The sequence below is a fragment of the Leucoraja erinacea genome, chromosome 1 (assembly GCF_028641065.1).
Source record: "Leucoraja erinacea ecotype New England chromosome 1, Leri_hhj_1, whole genome shotgun sequence".
NCBI lineage: Eukaryota > Metazoa > Chordata > Chondrichthyes > Rajiformes > Rajidae > Leucoraja > Leucoraja erinaceus.
Genome location: NC_073377.1, coordinates 134,911,560 through 134,932,918, shown reverse-complemented (window position 1 = coordinate 134,932,918; position 21,359 = coordinate 134,911,560). Strand labels below are relative to the sequence as shown.

Below are 21,359 nucleotides of genomic sequence, written 5' to 3'. Positions count from 1 at the left end.
ATAGGTTTAAGGTGAGAGGGGAAAGATTTAATAGGAACCTGTGGGGCAACTTTTTCACACAGATGGGTATATGGAATGAGTTGCGAGAGAAGGCAATTTAGGCAGGTACAAAATCAGCATTGAAAAGACACTTGGATTGGTACATGGATAGGAAAGGTTTAGAGAGATATTGGCCAAACGTGGGCAAATGGGGCATCTTGGTCAGCATGGGCTGAAGGGGCTGTTTCCGTGTTGTGTGACTCATTGCTGGAGCAACTCAGCAGGCTGAGCGACCTCTGTGGGGTAAAGGACCTGGTGATGTTTTGGATCGAGTCCTGCACTGGGACTAGGCCCCGACCTGAAACGTCAACGTCCTCTCCCCCACAATGCTGCCTACTTAAATGCTGCATTCCGACAGCACTTGTTTTTTTTGCCCCAGATTCCAGCATCTGCAGTCTCTCCTGTCTCTAAGTAATCAAGGCAATGTGACAATGTGATAAGCATGAACAATATTCAAAGTACTGTAAAGGGTACTTTCCCACATCGAACATTGGAATTATTCTGAATGGTCACATCATGTCACGTGATGTTCAGGGTCACATGATATCACACGTCACGGGTAGCTTAACGTCACATATATAAGTGTCGTGTCTTATCATGTGTAATGTCAAGTGTAGTGGCACGTGTTTAGTGTCACGTGTTGCGTCACATGTCATCACATAACATGTAGCTTCATGTCATGTGTCTTGCGTCATGTCATGTGTTGCTTTTTGGATGTCTCGAGCTGGCGTGACCCTTGCTTCCCTGATTCTCCACAGCTGGATATTCTATGCAATGAAGAAATACTTGGAAAGGATCACACTTTGAAGTTTGTTGTTGTCACTCGATGGAGATTTAAGGTAAACAGTTACTGCGTTATCTTTGTATAACAGTCAATCAACTCTGTATTGTAAATTGTAGAAAGTTTCCAGTCAATGGTGCACGATTCCTTGTGACTCATGGGTGTGATACCCCTGAAAAATGTTTTTCTCATCTCGGTCCTAAAAGACTTCCCCCTTATCCTTAAACTATGACCCCTTGTTCTGGACTTCCCCAACATCGGGAACAATCTTCCTGCATCTAGCCTGTCCAACCCCTTAAGAATTTTGTAAGTTTCTATAAGATCCCCCCTCAATCTAAATTCTAGCGAGTACAAGCCGAGTCTATCCAGCCTTTCTTCATATGAAAGTCCTGACATCCCAGGAATCAGTCTGCTGAACCTTCTCTGTACTCCCTCTGGCAAGAATGTCTTTCCTCAGATTAGGAGACCAAAACTGTACGCAATACTACATGTGTGGTCTCACCAGGACCCTGTACAACTGCAGTAGAACCTCCCTGCTCCTATACTCAAATCCTTTTGCTATGAATGCTAACATACCATTCGCTTTCTTCACTGCCTGCTGCACCTGCATGTCTACTTTCAATGACTGGTGTACCATGCCACCCAGGTCTTGTTGCATCTCCCCTTTTCCTAATCGGCCACCATTCAGATAATAGTCTACTTTCCTGTTTTTGCTACCTAACATTTATCCACATTATACTGCATCTGCCACGCATTTGCCCACTCACCCAACTTATGCAAGTCACCTTGCAGCCTCCTAGCATCCTCCTCACAGCTAACACTGCCCCCAGCTTCGTGTCATCCGCAAACCTGGAAATGTTGAATTCAATTCTCTCGTCCAAATCATTAATATATATTGTAAATAGCTGGGGTTCCAGCACCGAATATTGCGGTACCCCACTAGTCACTGCCTGCCATTCTGAAAAGGACCCGTTTACTCCTACTCTTTGCTTCCTGTCTGCCAGCCAGTTCTCCATCCACATCAATACTGAACCCCCAATACCGTATGCTTTAAGTTTGCATACTAATCTCTTATGTGAGACCTTGTTGAAAGCCTTCTGAAAGTCCAGATATAACACATCCACTGGTTCTCCCTTATCCACCTTACTAATTACATCCTCGAAAAATTCTATAAGATTCGTCAGACATGATTTACCTTTCATAAATCCATGCTGAATTTGTCCAATGATTTCACCACTTTCCAAATGTGCTGCTATTCCATCTTTAATAACTGACTCTAGCATTTTCCCCACTACCGATGTTAGACTAACTGGTCTATAATACCCCGTTTTCACTCTCCCTCCCTTTTTAAAAAGTGGGGTTACATTGGCTACCCTCCAATCCTCAGGAACTACTCCAGAATCTAAAGAGTTTTGAAAAATGATCACTAATGCATCCACTATTTCTGGGGCTACTTCTTTAAGTGCTCTGGGATGCAGCCTATCTGGCCCTGGGGATTTATCGGCCTTTAATCCATTCAATTTACCTAACACCACTTCCCGGCTAACCTGGATTTCACTCAGTTCCTCCATCTCATTTGACCCCCGGTACCCTGCTATTTCCGGCAGATTATTTATGTCTTCCTTAGTGAAGACAGAACCAAAGTAGTTATTCAATTGGTCTGCCATGTACTTGTTCCCCATGATCAATTCACCGGTTTCTGACTGCAAGGGACCTACATTTGTTTTAACTAATCTTTTTCTCTTCACATATTTATAAAAACATTTGCAGTCAGTTTTTATGTTCCCTGCCAGTTTTCTTTCATAATCTATTTTCCCTTTCCTAATTAAGCCCTTTGTCTGGACTCTAAATTTTTCCCAGTCCTCTGGTAGGCTGCTTTTTCTGGATAATTTGTATGCTTCATCTTTTGTTTTGATACTATCCCTGATTTCCCTTGTTATCTACGGATGCACTACCTTCCCTGATTTATTCTTTTGCCAAACTGGGATGAACAATTTTTGTAGTTAATTCATGCAATCTTTAAATGCCTTCCATTGCCTATCCACCGTCAACCCTTTAAGTATCAATTGCCAGTCTACCTTGGCCAATTCGCGTCTCATACCCTCAAAGTTACCTTTCTTTAAGTTCAGAACCCTTGTTTCTGAATTAATTATGTTACTCTCCATCCTAATGAGGAACGCAACCATATTATGGTCACTCTTGCCCAAGGGGCCACGCACAACAAGACTGTTAACTAACCCTTCCTCATTACACAATACCCAGTCTAGAATAGTCTGCTCTCTCGTTGGTTCCTCTACTCGTTGGCTTAGAAAACTATCCCGCATACATTCCAAGAAATCCTCTTCCTCAGTACCCCTGCCAATTTGATTCACCAAATCTATATGTAGATTGAAGTCACCCATTATAACTGTTTTACATTTGTTGCACTCATTTCTAATTTCCTGTTTGATGCCATCCCCAACCACTACTACTGTTAGGTGGGCTGTACACAACTCCCACTAGCGTTTTCTGCCCCTTAGTGTTTCGCAGCTCTACCCATATCGATTCCACATCCTCCAAGCTAATGTCCTTCCTTTCTATTGCGTTAATCTCCTCTCTAACCAGCAACGCTACCCCACCTCCTTTTCCTTTCTGTCTATGCCTGCTGAATATTGAATATCCCTGGATGTTCAGCTCCCAGCCTTGGTCACCCTGGAGCCATGTCTCCGTGATCCCAACTATATCATATTCATTAATAACTATCTGCACATTCAACTCATCCACCTTATTACGAATATTACTTGCATTGAGACATAAAGCCTTCAGGCTTGTTTTTACCCCTCATATAATTATGTTGAAAAGTGGCCCTTTTTGATTTTTGCTCTGGATTTGTCTGCCTGCCACTTTTACTTTTCACATTGCTACCTATTTCTTCTCCCCTTATTTTACACCCCTCTGTCTCTCTGCTCACACATTTAAGAAACCCACCACTTATTCTCTGTTTATTATATTTTTCTTCTTTCTCCCCTACATGTTGGTTTTGAGTGCTTCCCTTCTCTGCCTCCTGCCTCACACACTGTCTACTAGCTTTCTCTATTTGAGTCCTTCCCCCCCCAATCATTCTAGTTTAAAGTCTTAAGCCTTTGCAAATCTTCCCGCCAGGATGAAATCTCTCTGCCAGGATTCCCCAAACGGGGAATTACAGACCAGTTAGTCTAACATCGGTAGTGGGGAAACTGCAAGAGTCAGTTATTAAAGATGGGATAGAAGCACATTTGGAAAGTGGTGAAATCATTGGACAAAGTCAGCATGGATTTACGAAAGGTAAATCATGTCTGACGAATCGCATGAACTTTTTCGAGGATGTAACTAGTAGGGTGGATAAGGGAGAACCAGTGGATGTGTTATATCTGGACTTTCAGAAGGCTTTCGACAAGGTCACACATAAGAGATTAGTATACAAACTTAAAGCACACGGTATTGGGGGTTCAGTATTGATGTGGATAGAGAACTGGCTGGCAAACAGGAAGCAAAGAGTAGGAGTAAACGGGTCCTTTTCAGAATGGCAGGCAGTGACTAGTGGGGTACCGCAAGGCTCAGTGCTGGGACCCCAGCTATTTACAATATACAGGTGCACAACCTTTTATCCGGTGTTCCAGAAACCGAAAAGCTCCGAAAACCGGCCATTTTTTCCAGATGTCGTCTGCGCACCAAAGCTCGCGTTTGGCGCCAAACCTGACCCAAAACGACCCACGGTCAACCCAGGTCTGTACTACTGTAGCGGCTGCCTCCTCCCTGGAGACCGGGAGACGCTTAAACATCTGTAAATCATTGCTTAAATGTTAGTCAGTTAGTTTGGAGGGCTTTTATGTGAAGGGGGGTGAAGGGGTAAACTTTAATTCTTAGTCCCCTACCTGGTCGGAGAGGCGGGGAGCGGTCAATGCATTACCGGGTCGCCGTGCAGTAAGCTCCGCAGCGCTGTGGCCGGTGGGGCTGCGGGCGACGCCGGTTGTAGCTCCGACCCCGGCAACTCTACCCCTGGCTGCGAGGCGCTCCAAATCCAGCGCGGCCCGCGGCCGGACGCCCCAGCTCCGCGAATGTCGGGAGTCGGCGGCGTCGCGCTGGGATACCAGCGGGGAGCGGGCAATGCCTTACCGGGTCACCGTGCGGCAAGCTCCGGAGCGCTGTGGCCGCCGACACACAACATCGCGGAGCGTCGCTGGATTTGGAGCCGCGCAGCCAGGGGTAGAGTTGCCGGGGTCGGAGCTCCAACCGGCGCCGCCCGCGGCCGGACGGAGCCCCCAGCTCCGCGGCTCCAAATCCAGCGACGCTCCGCGATGTTGTGTGTCGGCGGCCACAGCGTTCCGGAGCTTGCCGCACGGCGACCCGGTAAGGCATTGCCCGCTCCCCGCTGGTATCCCAGCGCGACGCCGCCGACTCCCGACATTCCCGGAGCTGGGACGTCCGACCGCGGGCCGCGCTGGATTTGGAGCGCCTCGCAGCCAGGGGTAGAGTTGCCGGGGTCGGAGCTACAACCGGCGCCGCCCGCGGCCGGACGGAGCCCCCAGCTCCGCGAGGTTGGGAGTCGCCGACCAGGTAGGGGACTAAGAATTAAAGTTTCCCCCTTCACCCCGACTCCACCACCACCACATAAAATCCCTCCAAACTAACTGACTAACATTTATGCAATGATTCTCCCGGTTACCGGGGAGGAGGCAGCAGCTCCAGACTTTTCAAGCCGCCCGCGCTACCTACCTAATCTACGCTAAAAATCTTCCATTCTGAAATCCGAAAATGTCCGAAATCCGACAAGTGTCTGGTCCCAAGGCTTTCGGATAAAAGGTTGTGCACCTGTATATTAATGATTTGGACGAGGGAATTGAATGCAACATCTCCAAGTTTGCAGATGACACGAAGCTGGGGGGCAGTGTTAGCTGTGAGGAGGATGCTAGGAGGCTGCAAGGTGACTTGGAAAGGCTGGGTGAGTGGGCAAATGCATGGCAATGCAGTATAATGTGGATAAATGCGAGGTGATCCACTTTGGTGGCAAAAACAGGAAAGTAGACTATTATCTAAATGGTGGCCGATTAGGAAAAGGGGAGATGCAACGAGACCTGGGTGGCATGGTACACCAGTCATTGAAAGTAGGCATGCAGGTGCAGCAGGCATTGAAGAAAGCGAATGGTATGTTGGCATTCATAGCAAGAGGATTTGAGTATAGGAGCAGGGAGGTTCTACTACAGTTGTACAGGGTCTTCGTGAGACCACACCTGGAGTATTGCGTGCAGTTTTGGTCTCCAAATCTGAGGAAAGACATTCTTTCCATAGAGGGAGTACAGAGAAGGTTCACCAGACTGATTCCTGGGATGTTAGGACTTTCATATGAAGAAAGACTGGATAGACTCGGCTTGTACTCGCTTAGAATTTAGAAGATTGAGGGGGGATCTTATAGAAACTTACAAAATTCTTAAGGGGTTGGACAAGATTGTTCCCGATGTTAGGGAAGTCCAGGACACAAGGGGTCACAGTTTAAGGATAAAGGGGAAATCCTTTAGGACCGAGATGAGAAAAATGTTTTTCACACAGAGAGTGGTGAATCTCTGGAACTCTCTGCCACAGAAGGTAGTTGAGGCCAGTTCATTAGCTATATTTAAAAGGGAGTTAGTCCTTGTGGCTAAAGGGATCAGGGGGTATGGAGAGATACTGAGTTGGATGATCAGCCATGATCATATTGAATGGCGGTGCAGACTCGAAGGGCCGAATGGCCTACTCCTGCACCTATTTTCTATGATATTGGTCCCCCTCGGGTTCAAGTGCAACCCGTCCTTTTTGTACAGGTCACACATTCTCCAAAAGAGGTCCCAATGATCCAGAAATTTGAATCCCTGCCCTCTGCACCAGTCCTTCAGCCACGCATTTATCCTCCACCTCGCTCCATTCCTACTCTCACTGTCGTGTGGCACAGGCAGTAATCCTGAGATTGTTACCTTTGTGGTCCTTCCCTTAACTCTCCTCCTAACTCCCTAAATTCTCCTTTCAGGACCTCTTCTCTTTTTCTACCTATGTCATTGGTACCTATATGTACCACAACCTCAGGCTCCTCTCCCTCCCATTTCAGGATATCTTGGACACGTTCAGACACGTCCCAGACCCTGGCACCAGGGAGGCAAACTACTATCCGGGTCTCCTGACTGCGTCCACAGAATCGCCTATCTGACCCCCTAACTATAGAGTCCCCTATTACTAATGCCCTCCTCTTATTTTCCCGACCCTTCTGAGCAACAGGGCCGGTCTCTGTGCCAGAGGCCCGGCCGCTGTCGCTACCCCTAGGTAGGCTGTCTCCCCCAATCGTACTCAAACAGGAGTACTTATTGCCAAGGTGTACAGCCACCGGGGTACTCTCTAGTGCCTGCCTCTGCCCCTTGCCCCTCCTAACCGTGACCCACTTGTCTGCCTCCCGTGGTCTTGGAGTGACCACCTCTCTGTAACACCTCTCTATGACCTCCTCGCTCTCCCTGACCAGACGGAGGTCATCAAGCTGCTACTCCAGGTTAATAATACGGTCCCTTAGGAGCCCCATCTCGACGCACCTGGCGCAGATGTGGACGTCTGGAAGGCTATCAGATACCATGACCTTCCACATCTGACATCCAGAACAGTAAACTGCCCTGGCCCTCATTCTCCCTCCTTAGCCAGGATACAATACAAAGCAAAGATACTGAAACAAAGTGCTGGAAGAAATCAGCAGGGATCTAACTCCCAATCAGCTGCTTACTCTAGTCCACTTCCACCAATCAGCGACTTCCTCAAGCCCACTTGTTTTGAAATGCAAATGTAACGTTACAAATTTGGGTTCCTCCTCCCGCACCAACGGTTCCTTGGCCTCTGTAAAAACAAAGCCCCGTGCTCGGTATTTCAACCTACCGCCTGGACGTTACTCCTCCCGCTCTAGCGCCTCCTGGGCCTCTGTAAAAACAAAGCCCCTCGCTCGGTATTTCAACCTACCGCCCGGACGTTACTCCTCCCGCATCAACGGTTCCTTGGCCTCAGTAAAAACAAAGCCCCGCGCTCGGTATTTCAACCTACCGCCTGGACGTTGCTCCTCCCTCACCAATGGTTCCTGGGCCTCTGACAACTGCACTAGTCCCACCTGCCAGCATTTGGTCCATATCCCTGAAAACCTGTCCTATCCATGACTATTGCAATGTATAAAACAATTAGACAGGTATAGGGCAAGTTTAGAGGGATGTGGACCAAACGCAGACAGGTGAGACTTGTGTAGGTGGGACATGTTGGTTGGTATGGGCACATTGGGCCGAAGGGCCTGTTTCTACACTGTCACTCTATGACCGCCAAGTACATTTTGTAGTTCTTTCTTTTAATCTTCCTCTACCATGTTTTTGCACGTGCCACCAACCTGTGTCCCCTCAAAGTGTATTGGAAGATGGAGGAAGAGGTAAGGCCCATGGAAGGGAGGGGTTGGAGGAGAAGATGCAAGACTTCGAGGGAAGGGGGAGACTTGCAGGTGGGAGTTAGATGTGGAAGTTCGAGCATTAAATAAATTGAACACATCTCAAAATCTATTCCTTAACTATGGTTTAATAATAGCAAAAAAATTAATACTTAAATTTTGGAAGGGTACATCAATACCAACGCTTAAAATGTGGATTGCAAGTATGTTGGACACAGCTCATCTTGAGGAAATGCGATTCCTCCTAATGGATATATCAGACCAATTCATAACGAGTTGGTCTCCATTCGTCGTTTTTTTGGAATCATATGGTGCAACACAATTGTAAGAGAACTGTTTCAGGACTGGACGAGGGTTGGTCAAGATTATAAATAATGATCTCCTTCTCTTTTTTTATTTTATTTTCTTTTCTCTATTTTCTCTCTCAACTTTCTTCATTTACTTCATATAATATAATCATATAACAATTACAGCACGGAAACAGGCCATCTCGACCCTTCTAGTCCGTGCCGAACACGTATTCTCCCCTAGTCCCATACACCTGCGTTCAGACCATAACCGTCCATACCTTTCCCGTCCATATAACTATCCAATTTATTTTTAAATGATAAAAACGAACCTGCCTCCACCACCTTCACTGGAAGCTCATTTACACAGCCACCACTCTCTGAGTAAAGAAGTTCCCCCTCATATTACCCCTAAACTTCTGTCCCTTAATTCTCAAGTCATGTCCCCTTGTTTGAATCTTCCCTACTCTCAACTCTGTCTATCCCTCTCATCATTTTAAAGACCTCTATCAAGTCCCCCCTTAACCTTCTGCGCTCCAAAGAATAAAGACCTAACTTGTTCAACCTTTCTCTGTAACTTAGTTGCTGAAACCCAGGCAGCATTCTAGTAAATCTCCTCTGTACTCTCTCTACTTTGTTGACATCCTTCCTATAATTAGGCGACCAAAATTGTACACCATACTCCAAAATTGGCCTCACCAATGCCTTGTACAATTTTCACATTACATCCCAACATCTATACTCAATGCTCTGATTTATAAAGGCCAGCACACCAAAAGCTTTCTTTACCACCCTATCTACATGAGATTCCACTTTCAGGGAACTGTGCACAGTTATTCCCAGATCCCTCTGTTCACCTGCATTCTTCAATTCCCTACCATTTACCATGTACGTCCTATTTTGATTTGTCCTGCCAAGATGTAGCACCTCACACTTATCAGCATTAAACTCCATCTGCCATCTTTCAGCCCACTCTTCCAACTGGCATAAATCTCTCTGTAGACTTTGAAAATCTACTTCATTATCCACAGCCCCACCTATCTTAGTATCATCTGCATACTTACTAATCCAATTTACCACACCATCATCCAGATCATTGATGTACATGACAAACAACAGTGGACCCAACACAGATCCCTGTGGCACCCCACTAGTCACTGGCCTCCAACCTGACAAACAACCATCCACCATTACTCTCTGGCATCTCCCATTCAGCCACTGTTGAATCCATCTTGCTACTCCTCCATTAATCTCCAACCATTGAACCTTCTTAACCAACCTTCCGTGAGGAACCTTGTCAAAGGCCTTACTGAAGTCCATGTATACAACATCCACTGCTTTACCCTCATCAATTTCCCGAGTAACCTCTTCAAAAAATTCAAGAAGATTAGTCAAACATGACCTTCCAGGCACAAATCCATGTTGACTGTTCCTAATCAGACCCTGTTTATTCAGATGCTTATATATATTATCTCTAAGTATCCTTTCCATTAATTTGCCCACCACTGACGTCAAACTAACAGGTCTATAATTGCTAGGTTTACTCTTAGACCCCTTTTTAAACAATGGAACAACATGCGCAGTACGCCAATCCTCCGACACTATTCCCGTTTCTAATGACATTTGAAATATTTCTGTCTACTCGTTTTCTTTCTTCACACACTATATATTTCACATCTTTCTATTCTTTACTAACTTATTTTTCTTATTCTAATCTTTTTTCAATGTAACAAAAAAAAAAGTTGTACATAAAATGTATTATGAAAATATATATTAGGCACTTTGGTGCCATATGACTACTTACTTCTAATAAAATAAAAATAAACAAATAAATAAATAGAGGTGGGGGGCTGTAGAGTGAACCTGAATGAGGCTAAAGTTCAAAAGATGACACGGCGTGTGCTCCAAAGGAATGGGTGTTGAAAGGAGCATTAGATTGTGATTCCACTGGAACCGGGGTGATTTGAATGCTCGCTACCTCATATTATGTTTAACATATCAGCTTTATTATCCTTGAGTACATTAGCTTGTTCATTTCCTTTGGCCAATGGCACTGACAATTTGGAATTATTTGAAGAAAACTTTTGGATTGAGTAAAATCGTGTGATGTACACTACATAGTATAACACGGCAGCGCAGCAGTAGAGTTGCTGCCTTGCAGTGCCAGAGACCCAGGTTCAATCCTGACCACGTGCTTGTCTGTATGGAGTTTGTTCTTTCTCCCTGTGACCCCGTGAGTTTTCTCCGGTTTTCTCCCACGCTCCAAAGACATACAGGTTTGTAGGTTAATTGGCTTGGCGTAATTGTAAATTGGCTCTAGTGTGTGTGTAGGATAGTGTTAATGTGCGGGGATCATTGGTCGGCATGGACTCAGTGGGCCGAAGGGCCTGTTTCTGTGCTGTATCTAAACTAAACTAAATTTATATAACTTTCTCTCTTTGAAGAAATCGCCACTCCTGCTACACTACAGGCCTAAAATGGACCTGCTATGACATGAAGTTTTATTGCCAGCAGAACTTCATAAGGTGCAACTGTTGCAGAGACTATCACCCAGCACTCAAACAATGCATCAGTGGATCTAGCATGTGGCAGCCACACACCAGCAAACGCACATACCAGATCAGAGGTACTGTTCAACTGGGACTGACTCAACAAAAGCCTGCTTCCGTGCTCTCTCCTACATTGTGTGGAATCGCTCATGTTTAAGTGGGTTTACAGTCATAATATTATTATGAAAGGATCAAATGAAATTGCACCAAGACACTTTTTATACCTGGTTTCTAAAGAAAAATGCAGTGTCATGAATTTGATGTGTTAGGCGGCTTTGTTGTTGTGGGCACAAGATATCTTTTATAGTTTACATTTTGCTTTAGCAGCTCCGTAAACCTGCGTGTGATTTGGAAATGTTTAATTATGCCGTTTATTAATCTGCGGGTTGCTTTGGCTTTCTTATTTAAAGGACCTTTGGAATCATTTTTATAGTTCCAGATCAAAAATTATGAATTGAAGTTGGTAGATTTTTTTAAATATCTTATCAGATGAAATTCCTCTGTTTGCTGTTTGAACAGATATTTATCCACAAATTTTTGACTTTATAAAATATATACTCCAGGTTTTTCAGCTTCTCGTCATATTCTAATCTGATCTGTTAACACTTCTTTCAAAAATAAACCCTTTTGGATCCGCTGTAGCACATTCCAACGTTGCAGCTCTCAGCAACCGAGTTTTAAAGACACCCACAAAAAGCGGGAGTAACTCAGCAACTAGTACTCAGTACGCAGCTGGTTTAACTGGAGTAACAGCAGCTGAGTTACTCCAGCTTTTTGTGTCTGTCTTTGGTTTAAACCAGCATCCAGCAGTTCCTCCACACACAACTGAGTTCCAAAGTTGTACAATACACTACTCACATTCTGTTTCCTGCCCTTGAAGCCACAGAATTGCAACATTGAGTCTGAGCACTGTCGAGAAACATACTCCAGCATCTTGTGGATCAAAGGTAGACACAAAATGCTGGAGTAACTCAGCCGGTCAGGCAGCATCTCTCGAGAGAAGGAATGGGGGAAGTTTTGGGTCGAGACCTTTCTTCAGACTCATTATGGGTGACGTTTCGGGTTGAGACCCTTCTTCAGACTGTGGAACAAGCCAGTAGTTTATAGTCTGATATGTCGTCCCAATCAGACAGATCCCATCGGCAATTTGCTTTTGCATATCCCCTGAGCTGAACAAATATCAAGTGGTCCATTTAAATTGTTCAACCAAGATCCTAGTAAGTGGAATTTCTTTGGTGAGATAGTTATGATTATCATTGCTTTTATTGTCTGTTTATAGTAACCATCTATATTCCATAGGAATGTCTACAACTCTCCAACTTACCCAGGAGAGGTGCTATATGTCTGTTACATCACAGAAACATCAACGTTATTTTGTAAGAAAGGATGTTCACCTGTGTTAAAGATGGGGCTGGTAAACTCCAGTACTTTCACTATTCCTAACCCTAATGATATTAAAAATCTTGGATTGAGAGAGGGGATATATGAAGGCAGAAATGGAGATCGATATTCATCCATATTGTTCATGGTACGTTCTGAAGGACTATATATATGTGTATATATATATATATATATATATATATATATATAGCAGATTATGTGTTTTAGTTCTTGGTATTTGGTGGTATTTTTGCACTGTGTACCAGGTTTCTAAGATAAACAATCTTTTTTCAAAGATGGTACAGCATTAGAGCTGTGTATTAATATACTAGGACAGAATTACGCCTCGACAGTGTTCTTGTAAATAATCAAATGTGTATAACTGACTTCAAAGATTTTGATAGGGAATGTCTGACCATTGCAACTGCCTGTAAAGTGACTCATAAAATACTATTTTTGGCAGGGATCAATAACATTTTTAATCTAGGCAGCAAGAAAGTTAACAAAATTACAGTCTCTATGATTTTTATGACAGATTAAATGAAATATCATTTCAAAGCTGTGTCCAACTTAACTTCTGACGCGTTTTGATTGATATAAATGAAAAAGCAATAAGCAAAGTCCATTTCCTCCACAGATGCTACATGACGGGCTGAGTTACTCCAGCACTTTGTGTTTTGTTCAACATCCTAGTGCAACTTTAACCTTCAGTAGAAACAAGGAACTACAGATGCTGTTTTACAAATAATGCCACAAAGCGCCGGAGTAACTTAGCAGGTCAAGCAACATCTCTGGAGAACAGGCATAGGTGACATTTCAGTCTGGACCTTTCTTCAAACTGATTGTGGTAGGAGAGGGAAAGATTCATGTGCACCTCCTCTCACCTCATCTCTGACATCTCCCACTCTGGTTTCCTGTACATCAGCGAAACCATGCCTAGACCTGGTGACCATTTATAATAATAATAATAATAATTTTATTTATAGAGCACTTTAAAAACAAACATAGCCGCAACAAAGTGCTGTACATCACTAATCATTGACAAAAAAGTTAATACACACCAAAAATAACAATCAAAAGAAATAGTAGGAAAATACATGTAAAATAAAGAAACATCAAAAACACCAAAAACAGAAGCAAAGCCTCAGGCATGGTCAAAAGCCAGGGAGTACAAATGTGTTTTAACACTGGATTTGAAGATGGACAGTGAGGGGGCCTGTCTGATGTGCAACGGCAGGGTGTTCCAGAGTGCCGGAGCAGCAACAGAGAAGGCTCTATCCCCTCTGAGCCTCCGACTAGACCTCGGTACCTCCAGGAGCAGCTGACCTGAGGGACCGGGCAGGAGCGTATGGGTGGAGCAGCTCAGAGAGGTAAGGCGGGGCGAGCCCATTCAGAGATTTAAAAACAAATAACAGTATCTTAAAATGAACTCGAAAGTGCACCGGGAGCCAGTGGAGGGAGGCCAGAATTGGCAATATGTGCTCCCTCTTTCGAGTCCCTGTTAAAAGGCGAGCAGCAGCATTCTGAACCAACTGGAGACGAGCCAGTGAAGAACGAGCAACACCAAAATAGAGCGCGTTACAGTAATCCAGCCTAGATGTAATAAAGGCATGGATTACTGTCTCAAAATGCTGCCGCTCGAGAATGGGCTTCACCTTCGCCAGCTTCCTTAGGTGAAAGAAGCTGGACTTAACCACCGCGCATATTTGGCAATCTAATTTAAAGTCACTGTCCATCCTAAAACCCTGGTTCACAACTGTTGGCTTCACGTACCTTGACAATGGACCTAAATCAACAAATGGAGGTTCACGGCAGCCATTGGGATCAAATAAAATCACCTGTCTTCTTTTCATTAAATTTAGCTGCATTATTGCGCTTGGTCCACCAAGGCCTGCTGGATCTCCCGGTTGCTAACCATTTTAACTCCCCTTCTTATTCCCACACTGACCTTGCTGTCCTGGGCCTCCTCCATGGCCAGAGTGAGGCCACATGCAAACTGGAGGAACAACACCTCATATTCTGCTTGGGTAGCTCACAACTCAATAGTATGAACATTGTATTCTCCAATTTTAGGTAACTACATAACGCTCCCCCTCTCCCTTCTTCCCCCACCACTTTCCATTCCCTTCCCCTCTACCCCCTGTGCCCACCTGGACTCACATCTATTTTTCCTCTCCCCATCCCCTTTAATCTACTTTCCTTCCTCTAGCTTCATATTTCACAAGCTTCAATCCTCTTGTCTCACATCTGTCTTTTTCATCTCTGACCCCGTCCAAACATCTGCCTATAAATTCTTCGTCCCCTCGTGTATTCACCTCTTGCCTATTAGGCTGTGTCCTGTCCCATCCCTCTCTCAGCTTTCTTACATCCCTCCCCCACAATCAGTCTGAAGAAGGGTCCCTCGACAAAACATCACCTCTCCATGTTCTCCAGAGATCCGCTGAGTTACTCCAGCAAGCACTTTGTATTTCAACCGATATCTTGGGAAATTTGACAGACATTGCATTCAGAAACTGAAAAGGGTTTAGTAGAACAAATAGATAATTCATTGGAGAAACAGCTTTGATGGAATTGCGTCATCTAAATGTAGTTCAGTGTTGCTCCAAGTTCATCGCTGGGCCCTGGTGCTAATGGAATGTAGTCTGGAGCTAATTAAAACTATGTCTATCCTGTACTTTGTGTAAAATATATGCAACTTCTAGTTTTATGAATTTATTTGCAGTGTCTCATGAGCCACAAAACAAGAGTTTTTACTGTAAATTGATGAGTGGCAGTTCGATGGTTTTACTCCCATGGCCGTTCTCTCTTGTCTTTGTCTTTCTGTCTATTCAGATGTCTCTTTTGCTGCTTTCCATCGTGTGCAACTGAGTATAAGCTAGACTAAAGATAGACACAAAAAGCCAGAGTAACTCAGCAGTGCAGGCAGCATCTCTGCAGAGCAGAAATGGGTGACGTTTCGGGTCGAGAGATTCCTTCTCTCCAGAGATGTTGCCTGTCCCACTGAGTTACTCCGGCTTTTTGTGTCCATCTTTAGTTAACCAGTCCCGACCCGAAACGTCACCCATTCCTTCTCTCCAGAGATGCTGCCTCACCAGCTGAGTCACTTCAGCATTTTGTGTCTACCTTCGATTTAAACCAGCATCTGCAGTTCTTTCGTACACCTTCCTACACATATAAGCTAGACTGGCAAATCCTCTCCCTGTTATAATTGTATTCAGGCAAGGATAAATCTTAATTATACAGGTAATGCCAGTGTTGTGCCAACTACTTACCGATCTGCCACTGTGAGAACACTGAATCAGACTAGGGCGAACTAGGGAGAGATTTTGTGAAGCTCATGGTTGGTAGATGGCCTGCAAACTGAAGGCCATGTACGGTGCTGATCCATAACTTACTAGAGGTATTAACGTCAGTTTATAACCCAGAGTGACAGAGTTTAAACGAGGAAGAATATCTGCATTGCCAGTCCAATACCATAAACACTATACCATCTTCCCTGAAAGAGAGAAATCTTTTTTCCACATCCAGATATACAAGAGCTAATTGTAGCGTGGCTTGCAGAGGCTCTCTTGCTGTTTTGTGTTTTACATTATCTGTGTTGACATTTGGAGGAATGGCTTCTGGCCAAATGGTGCTTTGTGCTGAGACAGCAGGCCAGCGTTTGAAAGCTGCGGTTAGTTGCTGAGCATCAGAATGTGTACAACTTGCACTTTGTCCATTGGATGCTGAAAGGTAAAATACTACAGGCAAGAACGATTCAGAGAGAGCATTTCAGTACATTGAGTTTGTATCATTATTTATCCACTACTTTGACAAGCTCTTTTTTAAACAACAAATCCCAATCACAAGATAATAAAAAACTGCAGGTGGACATATTGTTTAATGAACTCTAGCATTAATTTAACTGGTATCCTTGAACAATTCAGACAAAAGATATGAGTGCCTTTAACTAGATCCAGTCCATCTTTAGTCATGCAGTTATTGATACTTTCACATAGTCTTCCAGTCAGTGGTTACTGCTGACTACACTACACTGGCAGCACAGGCTTTGTGTGGGGACACGTCGCTCACTACTATTTTTAATGGGAGAATTTTCCTGAAAACGTCAGAATTTGACTTTTGTGAATGTATCATTTCAAACTGTTTTAAGTAAGAAAGCCAAAGTTAGTTGAAGTTGATAAAGCTAAAGAAGTCTGAATCCAGCATCAGCAGTTTGTTTTTCATTGCTGGGGAAATGTTTGGTGTAACAGTCCAAAACTACAAACCTTAAAACTGTGAAGGTAGGTATTGACTTTGAGTTGTGTTTTGTTAATGTTAATGGATGAGAGAACAATTTAGATATGTCTGGTTTGTTTGGAATGAAGGTACTTTAATGTTTTCATCTCATCTGTGGTTGAAATGAAAGTACTATGTGATGTTAGACAAAGGTAGTCTGAACTGTTTGCTCATCCTGATTATATGTTTAACTTTGCATTGTTTTTTTATACAGAAAGCATAATGTCTCTGTTTGTGTGGGTTTCAGCTTCTGTGTGGTACCAGAATGGTTATTATGTACACAGCCTTTTACACAAATCCAAATCAGTGCTTGTTTATTGAACAATGGAGCCTTTCAAAGACAATATTGTAAGTGGGCCTTTTTATAAAAAAATGTTGGCTGGGGCTGAGAATTATTATATACTGTCTAACTTTATTTTCTATTAAGCTTTGCAGCTATGACCTGCTTCATTGTCGTAGTAACATCAGTGTAAATTAAGTTACAATAAGCTTTGCTGTAAATTGGCTACTAATTTAATCTGAACTGCTAGTTACATGTCCCGGCATGCTGGTACAGTGAGGTATATCTGTCAGATCGGGCAGCAGGGCAGGGTGCATATGGAATCGTTGATTTGTTATTGTTATGTGAAGGTTAGTCATTCACTCCTGCTTAGCAGTGTCCAGATTTCATACTCCGTTTAACTTGATTCTTTCAAACGATTTTCTGGGTCGGGCAGCATTTGTGAAGGGAATGGACAGACGTCGTTTCGGGTCTGGACCCTCAGATTGGTGAGCAGATAGTGTTTCGGAGGTCCCTTTTGTCAGGCTAATCAGTTTGAAGAATGATCCCGAGCTGAAACATCGTATGTTCATTCCCTCCACAGATACAGCAGTTTGTGTTTTACTCCAGATTCCATCATCTGCAGTGTTTTGTGTCTCCTCCTGTTTTACTGTTACACTGGTATGGAATGTACTCTCGGGATCACGGGGCATAGAAACATATAGTTGAGCTGTGAATCTGCTCAATAAGAATCTCCTGCTGTTCAGTGGATGGAACTCAATCATGGACAATGTGTGTCTAAACAATACAACCTTTGTTTACAGTACTTCAGAGTTTTAGTTCACAAAAATCCGCCTGTCTCTTCTGAAATTAACAATCTCACATCAATTATTATTGTCAATGTTCAGCTCCAAACATTTACTGTCCCTTAAATCTAAGCGTGTCTCCTGCTTGAACCCTGTTTTCAGTCATAGACTCACAATCAGCAGAAATAGCTTCTTCCCCCTGCGACAACCATTCATCTCATTATCTTCAATCATCAAATCATCCTGCAATTTTCTAAATTCCAGATAATTTGTCCTAAATGTGATTGATTTTAATTTTAATGTAATTTTTGGCATCTAGCTGTCGTTCTTCCTTGACGTTTGCTCTCCACAGCTGCCTACAACACGGCTGCTCATGTCTGGCCAGCATTGCTTTATAACCATATAACCGTATAACAATTATAGCACGGAAACAGGCCATCTCGGCCCTTCGAGTCCGTGCCGAACACTTACTCTCACCTAGTCCCATCTACCTGCACTCAGACCATAACCCTTTCCCGTCCATATACCTAACCAATTTATTTTTAAATGATAAAAATGAACCTGCCTTCATCACTTTCTCTGGAAGCTCATTCCACAACTTCTGTCCCTTAATTCTCAAATCATGTTCTCTTGTTTGAATCTTCCCTACTCTCAATGGAAAAAGCTTATCCACGTCAACTCTGTCTATCCCTCTCATCATTTTAAAGACCTCTATCAAGTCCCCCCTTAACCTTCTGCGCTCCAAAGAATAAAGACCTATCTTGTTCAACCTTTCTCTGTAATTTAGGTGCTGAAACCCAGGCAATATTCTAGTAAATCTACTCTCTAGTAAAATCTAGTAAATTCTGGTAAATGTACTCTCTATTTTGTTGACATTTGTCTTCCTGTACTTTGTCTTCGTACTTTGTTCCTCTGGATAGGAACACCTTCCATAAGCTGTTTGATGATTTATTGTACTCCCCGTGACGTTTGACCATGTGACTTTATAAATCCACTGTTTCTGGCCTTGTACTAGTTAGATATTGCTCTGCTTGATCCTTCATTGGTCCAGAGAGCTTGACCCGCAGAGTCTCCCCTTCATCTGTAATCATCTGGTGGTAACTTTATGCTTATATTGACACAGTTTACAGCAACTGGGATTATCTGCCATTCTGACCCTCCATCCAAGCTATTAATAATGCAGTGAAAGGTTATTTTTACAGGGCACTGCTGGTTCAAGCTGGCAGACATAGAAAGGAACTGCAGATGCTGGTCTAAAGCTAAGACCAGCTTTTTGTGTCTATCTTCGGCCTGAACACTTGCCTGGTATCCCTCTTGTGCAGCGCCTTCCAGTTTCCCCACCAGACCAATATTTTGCCTTTGATTCCAGAAGCTTCACGTTTAGCTGTGTGAGACTCATTAGCAAATTAGACGATGATTTGATAACATCAGTAGATATTTACCATTCATTATCAATCAGCAATAAATTGGATGGTGCCTTGTGTGACCATCCTTTACAGATCCACACTCTTACTCTCAGATGGATCTTGCTTATTGCCTCTAGACCGCAATCACCTCCTGGTGTGAACCTAACTCTTGTACGATCCACACTTTAGTAAATAGTAAATAGTAAAGTAACCTCCACAATTTTCCATCTTAAAGGATCGATTCCTAAATCAAATGTACATTTTTGATGGCTCTGGAAGGTTCTGACTCGGGTTGTTTAAAACCCAATGTTAGCATCATTTGTACTGGGCATTGGTCACTTTTCTATGCCATTATTTTCATTATTACTTTTGTGAGATTGTCCCTTATTCAGTGTTCTTCTTTACTGTATATACCCGATGCAAAGTGAATATTCAACCTCTGCCATTTGTTTCTACACATTATTCTCTTCAGATAAGTAATTGGCTCGAGCCGTCATCCACAGGACCAGAGGCCCCAGTGTGGTTTTAAACAAGGGTGGCACCTTTCCTCATACACCAGCCCTGAATCTCAAGATTGGTGTAAGATTGCACAATCCCCTCCCTTGGACACTCGGGTCAACCCCAGAACCAGGGGACTTCCCAACCTGCTCTTCCCGCTCTATCACAACCTGAGACCACCACAATCTTTCATCTTTGTCCAGAGTCCCGCATCTTCTTTCTTGGTTACGACCAAAGGAACGTCCTCGTTTGATGCAACAGCTATGCCCTCTGCTGACAAATATTTATAGTCACTGGCATTTTGCTGTGCCTGAGGCATGTTTCTGCATTCCCTTTCTGCCAGTCTCCAATTTTCTCACTCCCTCCACCTCTCCCGTGCTCTCTCCTTTCCCATGCTCTCCCCCCTCTCTTCACCTCTCTCCCTCCCCCTCTCTAATTTCTCTTTGCACCCGAGGATCTTTGCTGGGAGCCCCTGATAATTCATCTCCCTTGATGAGAGGGTTTGTGTTGGCCATTGATGGCTGAATGTTCCCGTTATGTAGGTTGCACCCCAGTCCCCCCCCCCCCCCCCCCAATCTTCCTGAGTGACCTCCCAACTCCGGAGTGACCACCCTCCCCCCCCTTAATGACGCCCCCCCCCCTTAATGACCCCCCCCCTTAATGACCCCCCCCCCCCCTTAACTCCCTGACCCTGACCCCACTCCTCCCTAAGTGACCCCCCACTCTCCCTGTGACCCCCACTCTCCCTGTGACCCCACTCTCCCCCTGTGACCCCACTCTCCCTGTGACTCCCCCTGTGACCCCACTCTCCCTGTGACCCCACTCTCCCCCCCACTCTCCCTGTGACCCCACTCTCCCTGTGACCCCACTCTCCCTGTGACCCCACTCTCCCTGTGACCCCACTCTCCCTGTGACCCCACTCTCCCTGTGACCCCACTCTCCCTGTGACCCCACTCTCCCCTGTGACCCCACTCTCCCTGTGACCCCCACTCTCCCCTGTGACCCCACTCTCCCTGTGACCCCACTCTCCCCATGTCTCCCTGTGACCCCACTCTCCCTGTGACCCCACTCTCCCTGTGCCCACCCCACTCTCCCTGTGACCCCACTCTCCCTGTGACCCCACTCTCTCCCTGTGACCCCACTCTCTCTGCCCCTCTCCCTGTGACCCCACTCTCCCTGACCCCTCTCTCCCTGACCCCACTCTCCCTGTGACCCCACTCTCCCTGTGACCCCACTCTCCCTGTGACCCCCACTCTCCCTGTGACCCCACTCTCCCTGTGACCCCACTCTCCCTGTGACCCCACTCTCCCTGTGACCCCACTCTCCCTGTGACCCCACTCTCCCTGTGACCCCACTCTCCCACTCTCCCCACTCTCCCTGTGACCCCACTCTCCCTGTGACCCCACTCTCCCTGTGACCCCACTCTCCCTGTGACCCCACTCTCCCTGTGACCCCACTCTCCCCTGTGACCCCTCTCCCCTGTGACCCCACTCTCCCTGTGACCCCACTCTCCCTGTGACCCCACTCTCCCTGTGACCCCACTCTCCCTGTGACCCCACTCTCCCTGTGACCCCACTCTCCCTGTGACCCCACTCTCCCTGTGACCCCACTCTCCCTGTGACCCCACTC

At 44.9% G+C, this 21,359-nt stretch overlaps 1 protein-coding gene across 1 annotated transcript in view; it reads left to right on the top strand.

Annotated features, from left to right (window-relative positions):
* Positions 1-20,352, top strand: part of LOC129702119 (polycomb group RING finger protein 3) — a 138,028-nt gene extending 117,676 nt beyond the window's left edge. Inside the window, exons 9-10 of the mRNA XM_055643700.1 lie at positions 798-878; positions 11,002-20,352. Of these exons, the coding sequence (XP_055499675.1) occupies positions 798-878; positions 11,002-11,049 (129 nt within the window). The 3' untranslated portion in view covers positions 11,050-20,352. The remainder of the gene's footprint in view (positions 1-797; positions 879-11,001) is intronic.
* The last annotated feature ends 1,007 nt before the right edge of the window (positions 20,353-21,359 follow it).